General features: G+C 44.1%; 2 protein-coding genes across 11 annotated transcripts in view; one reads left to right on the plus strand and one right to left on the minus strand.

Moving 5' to 3' along the window:
- The window catches only part of dock7 (dedicator of cytokinesis 7), a 53,777-nt gene that overhangs the window by 8,858 nt on the left and 33,253 nt on the right, over positions 1-11,666 (plus strand). For all 10 annotated transcript variants that reach the window (XM_084472589.1, XM_084472597.1, XM_084472591.1 and 7 more), the window contains 4 exons: positions 1,252-1,414; positions 2,374-2,516; positions 2,666-2,759; positions 3,335-3,497. In XM_084472589.1, coding sequence (XP_084328715.1) covers positions 1,252-1,414; positions 2,374-2,516; positions 2,666-2,759; positions 3,335-3,497 — 563 coding nt within the window. The remainder of the gene's footprint in view (positions 1-1,251; positions 1,415-2,373; positions 2,517-2,665; positions 2,760-3,334; positions 3,498-11,666) is intronic.
- angptl3 (angiopoietin-like 3) lies at positions 4,797-9,021 on the minus strand. The gene is made up of 7 exons (XM_084472601.1): positions 8,377-9,021; positions 8,133-8,243; positions 7,810-7,921; positions 7,588-7,701; positions 7,308-7,403; positions 6,445-6,711; positions 4,797-6,227 (listed from the first exon to the last, which is right to left on the minus strand). The coding sequence occupies exons 1-7, from the start codon at positions 8,914-8,916 to the stop codon at positions 6,043-6,045; spliced, it is 1,425 nt and encodes a 474-aa protein (XP_084328727.1). The 5' UTR covers positions 8,917-9,021; the 3' UTR covers positions 4,797-6,042.

Below are 11,666 nucleotides of genomic sequence, written 5' to 3' on the forward strand. Positions count from 1 at the left end.
ATTACTATTACTTTTCTCTCGCTATGCATTTGTGGCTACCGATTTTCCATTTGGGGATTAATATTACATTCAAATAGGGTACTTATTGTAGTGTTCTTTAAGTTAAACTGCTAACAAAGGATTAGTTGAATTGGCAGTTTGTTCCATTAAACTCACTTAACTCATTTACATGGTACCTACCCTGTTCTCTGGTATATGCACAGTAATTAAATTCTATTTTACTCTTTCATCCTCTAATTATGCTTCTATGAATGTATGTACTGTATTGGGCTTTGTGTATAAGACTCAGACTTATTATTATTATTATTAAAGGACAATTCCGGTATTTTGTACTTTGAGCCCCCTTTCTGGGTTGTCTACGATGAAATAGAGTGGTTGACACTGACATGTTGACTATTGGTCCTGTCTCGGGTATTTGGCTCATTTAGAATCGCCCTGCCTGCTTCAGAATGGCTGGCTACGGGCAAACCTGTCCATAAAACAACCCTAAACGTTAGTTTTCAGAAATGTGCAACTCACCGAGTGGTTAGTGGTGTTGGTTGATGTTCTAAATCAAGTATCGTAGCGAAATACAGTTTCTGTTGTGTTTTATTTGTGCATTTTGTAAAACCCATTGAAACGGGAACCGGACCGGAAATGGGGCTGTTTACGTTTGGTTGTAGTCTTTTCGCTCGGTTCTCCTCATCAACAGTAGGGCTGGAACCGTGCGAAAAGACTACAACCAGCCCCTCTTTCCGTCTCCGGTCAACGAGCAATGAGTCTTCCAACAGAAATCAATGAATTTACAAAATGCCAAATAAAACACAACAGAAACTGTATTTCGCTACAATACTTGATTTGGAACATCAACGAACACCACTAACCACTCGGTGAGTTGCACATTTCTGAAAACAAATGTTTAGGGTTGTTTTAAGGACAGGTTTGTGAATGCCCGTAGCCAGCCATTCTGAAGCAGGCTGGGCGATTCTAAATGAGCCAAATACCAGAGACAGGACCAATAGTCAACATGTCGGTGTCAACCACTCAATTTCATCGTAGACAAACCAGAAAGGGGGCTCAATGTTCAAAATACCGGAATTGTCCTTTAAGAATAATAATTCTTAAAGTCTGATTTGCGTGGCTAGTATTGAAATGGCATACCTTATTTCTAGGCTCAGTGAATGACACGATGACCTAGGTGAGAGTTTAGGTTTTCAATATTTGGGTTTTGTGACGAATGTATGATCATAACTCGGGTCTTTTTTGCTGCAGAACAAGGAGAAGCTGGAAAAGCTTCGTGGCCAATCAGAGCAGTTCTGCCAGCGCCTGGGCCGCTACCGCATGCCGTTCGCCTGGACCGCCATCCACCTGATGAACATCGTCAACAGCGCCGGCAGCCTGGAGAGAGACACGGAGCTGGAGATAAGCCTATCAGGTCAGGGAGACCTTGAGGCCCCTTCAGGGAGGGTGCTGGTCTATGGAGAGGTTCTCGGCTCCGAGCCATGAGACCCTATAATCGTATAATCGATTTGAAATGGAAAAGCTAAAGCTAGTGTTGTATTCTGAGGCCATTAGAATGAGGAGATATGCCAGTGGGAAATATGTCCCTCTATGATTTCTTTATATTAAATGGAGGGGATAAATAGTTACAGCTGGATCATGACTTAAAATGCCTCATTCTTCAATGTTGGATTGAATGATAATATTGTCATACACATGTCCACCGTGTTATTCCCCTCTGTATAAATAAAGCCCACTATGTTTCTGATGGTATATGGCAGGGGTCAGTAAGTGGCGGCCCGCAAACTGTCCCAAATAAAAATCATGTACTCGGGATGCACCGAAATGAAAATTCTTGTCCGAAACCGAAAATAATGAAACGGTTAAATGTATCAATCAATTAAATCAATCAAATCAATTAATCACAGGTCATACCTGGGGTAATGGCAAACAAACCTAGTCTACCAGCCTACCCAGTGGACTGTAGCAAACGTTGCTCATCTATCCGTCACACATCTAGGTGGACATGCCCACCTGTGATGTCATAAGTGGCAGATTTTCAAAACGGCTTGTAACGGCTAATCACAGCACATCCGGTGGCGTGTCATGGGACCTTTAAACTGCTCTCCTAGATCTAATCACGGGTCATACCTGGGGTAATCAAACAAACCGTCCAGCCATATTGATCGCGGGTTTGCAACCTGGTGTGTGTGTGTGTGTAACCTTTCAGATCAGAGTCAGACCTCAAAAGGTCACACACGTCATTTGTATTTCTTTGTTTTCCAAAACGTTTTGTCATGTGACGCTGTTAACACCTCGCCGGGCTATCGTTGTCCTCGTGGGAAACAAAATAAAAAGATAACATTTCAAACATTTTGAATTGTGTGCGCGCAGAGAGGAAAGGCTCGTGGTCAGAGCGGCGGAACTCCAGCATCATGGGAAGGCGTTCCCTGGAGCGCACCACCAGCGGGGACGAGTGCTGCAGCCTGACCGGGTTCAGACCCGCCACGCTCACCGTCACCAACTTCTTCAAACAGGTGAGGGCAGAAGTCCCAGTCAGAGACCCTCGCATTGGAGCCACCGTCTGGCTGCTGGATGCCCCCGTCTGACAGAGTGGAACAAAGTCACCTGCTGTCTTTTCTAATTGATTTGTATTATTGTGTGTGTGTGTGTGTGTGTGTGTTAGGAAGGGGACCGGCTGAGTGATGAGGACCTCTATAAGTTCTTGGCGGACATGAGGAGGCCTTCCTCTGTGCTGAGGAGACTGAGACCGATCACAGGTACAGCGGGCCAGCCTGCTAAAGACCGTTGGCAGCAGTTCAGTTTGACCTGCTCTACCTTTGCTGAACACTGTCCTTTTCCTGGCCCTAAAGTATTTTAGCAAAAATGAACGAGCTATATACTCACTCCCCGATTCCCCTGGCCCAGAACATTAACCAATCACATCCGTGTATCTGATATAGGCGGGGCCAAAAACGTTGCTGTTTTACCGACCAGATACAGCGAGAGTCTAATCTATTGGTTAGCTTTGCTAGTAGCTTCTGGTATTCTTCTGATTGGTCGTAGTGTTATCCAATTGCGTGCAGTGATATTTTCATATGCATGCTTGGTGCCGCCCCTCAAGTTGGGCCGTTTTCATCACTCGTTGCCAGACCCTACAGCTTTCTAGATGTGGCTCTGGATTTTCAGGCTAATATATACTAGCACATAAGGAAAATAGTTTTTGCATGAGTAAAATGACGTGGTTGGACATGCATGCATACATACATACATACATACATTCACTAATTTGTGCATTCTTTTTCTATTTGTTTTTTGATTTGAGTGATTAATTGATTGATTCCCTCAACCACAGCCCAGTTGAAGCTGGACATCTCTCCAGCGCCAGAGAACCCCCACTACTGCTTGACCCCCGACCTCCAGCAGGTCAAACCCTACCCGGACAGCCGGGTCAGGCCCACCAGGGAGATCCTGGAGTTCCCTGCCAGGGACGTCTACGTACCCAACACCACGTACAGGTAAGGGCTGCAAAATCTGTTGGATATGAACCGAAATAGCGGTTTTGGCCATTACAATGTACATTGTACAACTTATTATGAAGTTGTACAATTATTTAAACATAAATAAATATGATTTTGTACGCCCTGTTACATTTTACGCCCTGTTACGAATTTCAAATTGTCAGCATTTGCTCTATTTATTTTTTCAATGCACACAGTTGGCTCCAAAGAATATGAATTGAAGCGATAATCTTTTAATCGTGATGAATAAACTGCGATCACAGAATTGGATAAAATAATCAGAATTATATATTTTGTCATGATTGTACAGCCCTAGTAGAGGTAAGACAAAACAGACAGCGGCAAGTCTACTGTGAGGCCACACACATCATGGTTTGGTTACCTGGGTGCATGACCTGGCTGGTGATGACACACTGCATCTGACCCCTTTCTAGTGTTGGCACCGGTCTGTAAGAGTGAGTGTTGATAACCCCTTTGCTTCGCTGCTATATCTGCCTACTGATAGCCTTCACCCAGGTCAGGCCTGATTGATCGACCACTTTCTGGTTCAGTACAGCAAACACTGGTGTTTGAATATTTGTACTATTCGATTTGTTACAGGGTTTGCTATAAGATAGGTTTTTATCTTTAACTTACCCTACATGCAGGCCAATTTTATCCAGGGCTTTATTTTGACCCCTTGTATTACGTTTCGGGGGCATTTTGGGTCACTTGGGCAATTTGCAGATGTTTTCTATGTTACATTACAGACCAATATTCAGTGACTCCAATGGAAATCTAAATATGGCCTGCTTGGCAAATACAGAAGTTAACTATTTATTAGCAGGTTGCGTTCAAAGCCCTCGGTCAATGTCAATGTTATGACCCTGACTTATGGTCATGTGTACAGAAGGGACACATCTGTGTTATGGTTTTAAGCAATGTCCATCTCATTAACCTTTTTAGAAGCATTATTCAATGATTTCAGCGCAGTTATTCCCATTAGTGCTTTGGACTAAGCACCCACCCACTCATTTTGTGGGGAAAAGGTATTATCTAATGGGTCTTCATTGTGGTAGCATTAGTCTGACCTGTTTAAGCCGCTGCTCAACTTTAGACTCTTATCACATTGAAATGATTCTTTCAGCTCTCCCCAACCACCTGAATATCTTAGTTTCAGAGTGCTGCCCCCATTGTGCCAGTCCTTTGTGTAAGCATTGTGTTGGATTTTTATTCAGAAGTTGTTATTCAATTGGGCCACATGGAAATTAACTCATTGTAAGTTATGGACCAGTGACTGACTGACTAAAGCAGTCATTATATTGAAATGCTGTTTATTTAAGCTTACCGGTTTGTTTCATAAATATGCTTCAACAGAACATGAATAGTACAGGTTGTTGAATGTAAAAAGTCAATATGACTCAGAAGGATAGGGCAATATATGGAAATTAAATACAATACAAACACATTTCCAAAGTGTATTGCATGGTTCAAAGATATCAATGTATATTATCATGTATAAAAAACCTTCAATCTGTGGATACGGGAATTTGCATCTCCATGAAATCTAATATTTCTAAACATGCTTACATGTGCAAATAATCCAGAATAATGAGATAATGAGCGTTATACAGGACATGCTGGTTTCTGTACAGTTCTTGGTTGATATAATATTCAGTCTATGGACATCAGTGGTTCTATTCTACTGGAGCATGCAGTACTACTTCAACAAACACTCAAAATATAATAAGTTCAACAAACAAAGCTGTCTTGATGCATCTCAGATGACCAAAATGGGCAGTGAAGCACTTTTTAGTCTGTTTGTCTGCAATTGCATCACCCCCCCTCCCCCGCACCCCTCTCCCACGGTTTCTCTTTTTTTGTGCGGACAGTGCTATAATGCAATGAGTCAACAGCAGCAGGCCCAGGTCAAAAGACCAATGACCTGCGCAAAGTGGTTGGGTCACTGCTGACAGCTCAGCAATTTACTCCTCTGTTCCAGATCGCCTCCTTTTAAAAAAAAATCTGCTGGCCAGCACAGCAACGGTGTCACACAGCAGTCCATTTAGGGCGGCAACGTGAATGTATGCCTGCTAAAAACATGGAACATGAAGTCCTAGGCTAAGTCACCTTCTGACTGCGCATGCACGCCATGACTTCACCCATTGTGGCGTAAGGACTAGACTCTTACGCCTCGTGCCCACTGTACACGTCCGTCGACGGATGGGGGCTTTTTGCCGCATCTATGTGTTTTCCCGGGTTGTATAACAAAGGTGATTTCATTGGACAGTGCACTTGCGTATATTTGGATAACGCGATCTGATTGGGTGACGGATCCGTTGCTGCCTGAAAAGTTAAACTTTTCTCAACTTTTGGACGCAAGAGACGGAGCCGACTTGACGGACGGACCCACAATGCATTTCGGGAGCGTCCCATGTAAAGTCAATGAGATCCGTCGACGGACGTGTACAGTGGGGTGTGGGGCAAGGGGTGTCAGTCGGCTGAGGGGAAGCCCACTGAGAGAGTCTTGGGGAAGGGTTGTAGTTTGCAGCGTTGAGGGGTCTCAGTTGAAGTGGTCGGTCCAGGGGGCCGGTCGTATTGAAAGGGTGGTTGTCTTCAGAGAGCTGAAGGCGCCCGTGCTAGACTTCCACTGGATCCCCCTGCGTCTGGACTGGCGCCCCCTGCCCCTTAGCCACACGTACCTCCCGTTCAGGTTGGTGTCCCCGCAGGCACTGAACCACCAGCCACCTGCCGAAAACATGTTCCACCACATCAGGAGTGTAGACGCACTCATGAATCAGCTTGGTTTCATCAAACCTCATCATCCACTTCCCTTGATAATTCTGTCTAGGGTATATGAATCCCCCCAGTCAGTATTAACCATTACTTTAGAGGTGCAAGCTAAGGTATATCTGTGATGTTGGGCAATGCAGGCAATCAAACAAGGCGGGTCCGTCCTTCTTACCTGTGTAGTTGCGAATACAGTCGACGTCCCTGAGGTTTTCTCTGTCTTTGGTGAAGAAGCTCATTCCAGTGTGATTGGCCATGGTGTCAGGCAGGTCCCCAGCCAGGCGTCTGATGTAGATAGCGTAATTGGTGGTGGGACCGCCCAGCAGGAACTGGTATTCCACCCAGCGCCTCTCGTTCCTGGAGTCCACCAGCTCCACATGCAGGACGGAGTTTCTCTGCATGGCCAAGCTGTGGATCTTTCTCAGGCCCAGCCAGTACTCATCTGCAAAACAAATGGGTCCTGATCAGCCTCTCGTCTCTGCATCTTTGTTGGGCTATTTCTGTTGATGTCAATCAGTTTATGTATTTTCTCTAGAACGTTGGACAAATTGAAATTTGGATATTGGAATATTTGAAAATGTATGTTCACTATTCCCTGGTGATGATGCTGTAGACTAACATTCAACTTAATGCTATAATAAGTAGGTAGTTATTGGTGGGAGAGAGACCGCCACTTATGAGTGCCTGAGCTGTTGACTCTTTGGAATGGGGAGTGACTCTCATTGGGTTGGTGTCCACGTCTAGTGAGCCTCAGGGGAGAAGAGACCTCAGACAACAGAGGAAGCCCTTCTGTCAACAAAGGCTGATATGCTTAGTTTATCGTTCTATTGTTGTACTTCTGACGGGAAGTACTTGAAAGATATTGCTATATTGTGTGCGTTTCCTGTCCCCCCAAGGGATTTGTAACAGGGCAGTATGGAGACAGAAAGTATGCCATAATTAGGTTTGGGAATTATTCTTGAGCGGCTTTTTGTCTACTTTTGAGTTTTCTAGTTTGCTCTTTCAAATTTTATTTGCATGTTTTCTTCATCCACTTACTTTCCAAATCTCCAAATCCAAACTCATACTTCTCCCATGTTTGGTCGAAGTCCACAGAGCCATCAACCCTATGCTGGATGACTGTTGAACCACCATCTGTAGAAAAAGAGTTGATGCTCATTACATGTAGCAAGTAACATCGTTTGACACACTCTACACAGCACTAACACCAATCAATGAAATGATCATCTCCTATAACATATGTGCTAGCCGAAAAAAGGTTGGGATTTCAAAAGTGAAATCTCAAGGGTTTTATTAATTTCTTGAGTTTCTCACCCACCTAGACTCATTTTGCAGTAAACGTTGAATGGCTCCGACCCATTTGGCATTATGGTATAGACTCCACTGTTTTTCTCCCCTTGGTTGAACAGTTCACTGCAGTCAGTGGGGATATCTTTAAGAGAGCATATCAATTGAATTGTAAGTTGGGACATGACCAGACATGTTTGCAACAAATACATTTTGCTCATATAAGAATACATTCGATTTATTTTTTTTGTACCTTTAGTTTCCATGACGGTTGAGTTTCCTGTCAGATAATCAAACATATCTGAATTGTCTAAGTCTGTATCCACATCCTTCTCAATTGTGTCTTGAAAGATGTCCGTGTTCATCTGTGATAGTAGGTACAAATCAAATATTATAAGACGATTAGAATTGGTTAAAAAATAATTTCCAGGGTGTTGAGGTTTATATCAGATTGTTGGAACTAAATGTATTATAATGGGCAAATGCTGTCGAGAGTAGTTTGTTCTTGTCGTACTTAGGGCATGGATTATGGCTTAGGTCTAATATGGTCTTGTAAGGCTTAGTGCTGCAGCCTACCTTCTCCTCTAGGTTTTTAATCTTGGTTTTCTGGTAGTCAAGCTGGTCGTGCTGCTCTCGCACGGCTACCAGCAGATCGGTGATGGTTCTCTCCTGAGAGTCAATCACTTCCTGAAACAGCCAGTGAAATGTTGAGTGCGTTCAAGCAGGTATCACTTTGAAGGTTTGCTGAAACCCACCAGTGACATCAGACAGGTATATCTGAGTTTTAAGAATAGCCACCACAACACCTCATGGTTCCTACCTTGAGTGACGCCATTTCCCTGAGCTGCTCAGGAGGAACCACGCTTTTTGACAGCCCCTGCAGCCGTTCCTCCAGAATCCCCACCTTGCTCTGCAGCTGCCCGCGCTCCTGCAGGATTCCATTTATCTTGGAGTTGATCTCCAGCGACAGGTTCTTAATTTCCTCATTGTTGGTCTTTAGAAAGTTGGTGGTCTTCTTCAGCTCCTCCTCTTCCTCCTTGATCTCAGAGGTGACTACCGAGAGCTGGTAGAAGGAGCGGTCGAAGATGTTGAGCTTCACGAAAATGTCGTTGATCTGAGACTTGGTCTTGTGCACAAACTCCCTGAGGCTCTGGCCGAGCTGCAGGAGGCCGTTGGCCAGCAGACGGACATCATCCAGCATGGCAAAGCGAGACTTTGCCTCGGTGGTGGTGGGTGCCTGGGTCAATACGCGGCTGGGCAGGGTAGGGTACTCTTCCATTCCTGAGGAGTCCTGATTGGGAAGAGAATAAGTGGAACTGACTAGCAGGGGAAGCAGTAAGAACAGACGTAACTTTGTCATCGTGGCACTCAAAACCGGTTCCTCTTTGCTGGCTTCCGATGTCTTTGCTACTGAACAAGTCTTAGGCGTCCTGTCCTCAAGCCTCTATCCCTCTCCCCTCCTGACTGCCTCTCTGTTAGAATGATGTGAGCGCGGCAGGCAGCCCTGTGTTATATACTGCCCCCTCAGTAGAGCAGGGAGGGGGGATTAGCTGATCATCAACCCAGCTATGTTTTAGCTGTTTATTCCCCCCGCCAGAGCCCCCTTCTCCTGAACAAACAAATCACAGCAGTGAGCAAATAGCCAATCAACCCCCTTCTCCACAACCCCCCTCCCCTCAAAAAAGGTCTGAACCCGGTCTATACCACACCCTGTCCTGCGCTCCAAACTGTGCTGTCGAGCTTTGGCTGATCAGCAGAAAGCCAACAATGGCCATCAGAGTGTTTTGATGGATCTGCTGGCCTGATCAATCCCATATCTTCATAGTTCTCACCCACCTTGCCCTGATTGATAATGTTTTGGGAAATTGATGTGCTCCGGTTTGATTTAGAATCCTGCTGAGAACCCCCCACATTTTTTTAATCAACTCCTCACTTACCTCTCTGTCGCTCTCGCTCTCTCGCTCTCTCTCTCCATGCCACTGACTATATTTCCCGGTGTGACAGGCAGGTAGCTTGGCTGCAGGTTTTGATGCATGTCATCCTGCACCAGGGTCATGGCTTGAGGGCTACATGATGTGTGGACAAAGTGTACTCATCTTCTATCATAAGCAATCTGCTTTTTTTTTAAAGAGATTTTATATGTGAATGTATAGTCCAGCAGACAAGTGATGTCTTGTATTTGCTGAATGGTTTGCAGAGCAGTTGGTGTACACGGATATGTAATACAATAACTTTTATGGTAAATACTCATTCAGTTGTTTTACGTGGTTGCAGACGTAAGCCTAAGTAACCCTATACCACTAGAGACCACCTAGGCAGATTTGAGTCATGCTCCTATGCAGATTTCTCCCAAGTTGTAAATGTAAGTTGTAGGATCTCAGGCTATAAAATGAACATTGTTATCGGCATTTCCCCTTGGGCATTACATTTTGCTCTGAACTTAGCTAATATTTATATAATGCTCCTCGTCATCAGTATGTTTTATGAATATTATTTTATGTGAATGTCTGATTTAGTGTATGGCAGTTAGCGCACACTAATTAAATGGAGGATCGCAGTTGTAAAAAGCAGAGGGGATTTTTTATTTTGTTCTGTTTGCTGAAGTGCACGACAAATGACTACATGTTAATTATATCCTTCTAGTAAGGAATGCTTCCAGAGTTCTTAGTAATAAGGTCTAGGTTTGTGAAATTACCACTGAGCATGTTTACTTCCATTTGTAGCGCAAAGGATGGTCTTGACTTTACCTGCAAAGTCTCTGGGAATATAATGTTGAGACCTTTTTATATTGGTTTCATAACGGTGAAACCTTGTAGAAGGGTCAATCATGTAGCCATGTGAATATTAACTAGATTAGTGTGCCTCCGCGCCTCATCGTATGAGCCGGTAAGATTGATTCTGACCATGACCGCTGGGTGACCTGTCCTGTAGCATAGCTACATGTGTTTGTTTTGCCTCATTGTTCTGCAAAGCTGTAAACATGGCACTACTTCTTGGCACTATTTTCTTAAAAAGGCGTTCTCTGTGGAGCGGTCTGCCCACGCTGGGCTCCTCTAGAACCATGGCGCTGCAACATGGCAGCCTCTGTAGAAGAGGACCCGCTCCCCTTGTAGATATAAAGGGCTCAAACTAAGGTAACGTAACTAATGTACGTTCTGTACACTGGACCTTTAATCTCTGTGTATGCTCGTCAAACAATGACTTAGACCTCCCAAAACAGGCACAAGGAGTTGAGTGGTAACTTACGGTAAGGGGCGGAAGGGGTGACTTGGCTTTTAAATCTTCCTGTTTACATTTTGTCATACACTACATTTTTATTTAGTCTTAGCAGAGGCTGCTATTTGAAGGCACTTCCATGGGGTCTGAGAACCATCAAAATCAATATTGATTGCAAAATTGTTTCAAAAACAATCAGATGCAAGGCAGAATAGCTGTGGGAAATATTTTAATTTCTTTGTCAATTGCTCATGACCTACTTAGATTATGCAGTGATATATATTTGATATTTGATACATACAGCAGTGCTATAACAATGATTGTTCCACACTGAGATGGGAGAGCAGATCCATTTGTTTCTGGATGCTGCTCCTGATTACAAAGGGTTAAAGGTTGATGACCTACTCTACTTTCCAGGGAAGTGAAAATCCCACAATTTCAGTGTGTTGTGGTTCCAGCTGTGGCCCAGTGGGAGACCCCCGCCCACCCTCCCCCGTCCAAAGAGTGTACTGCGTCACTGCGGTTTCTCACGTCGTCTGGGGCTGCTTGGTTCTTCCTGTTTGTGATTGCCCCCCCCCCCCCCCCCCCCCACATAACCAGATGGCAGAAAATGTTATTTGAAGATGTAGTTGTTTTTTGGGGTAAAATGCTATTTGTTATGTATATTTCTTGTGTATCTTTAATACTACAGAAAACATTGACTTTGAAATACACGCCAGAAAGACATTAGACGGATATAACCTACTCAATCTTGAATTTACGTTCTCTCTATTGGGATCAAATGAACAGTATAGAGATTATACTTTCTACTCTCTACTCTACTAGTAATTGGTTTTGTTAAAATCTACTATAAAATGGATTTACTCAAGGATTTGTGTTCACTTGGTAGATGTC

Source organism: Micromesistius poutassou (assembly GCF_964030765.1).
Source record: "Micromesistius poutassou genome assembly, chromosome: 9".
Classification (NCBI taxonomy): domain Eukaryota; kingdom Metazoa; phylum Chordata; class Actinopteri; order Gadiformes; family Gadidae; genus Micromesistius; species Micromesistius poutassou.

What these genes read in the sequence shown, in the direction of transcription:
- angptl3 (XM_084472601.1), bottom strand. Translation starts at nt 8,916, where the DNA reads ATGACAAAGTTACGTCTGTTCTTACTGCTTCCCCTGCTAGTCAGTTCC. An exon ending in TTACTGCAAAATGAGTCTAG is followed by an intron (nt 7,404 to 7,587) that starts GTGGGTGAGAAA and finishes CTTTTTCTACAG; the next exon opens with ATGGTGGTTCAACAGTCATC. An exon ending in TGGATTTGGAGATTTGGAAA is followed by an intron (nt 6,712 to 7,307) that starts GTAAGTGGATGA and finishes TTTGTTTTGCAG; the next exon opens with ATGAGTACTGGCTGGGCCTG.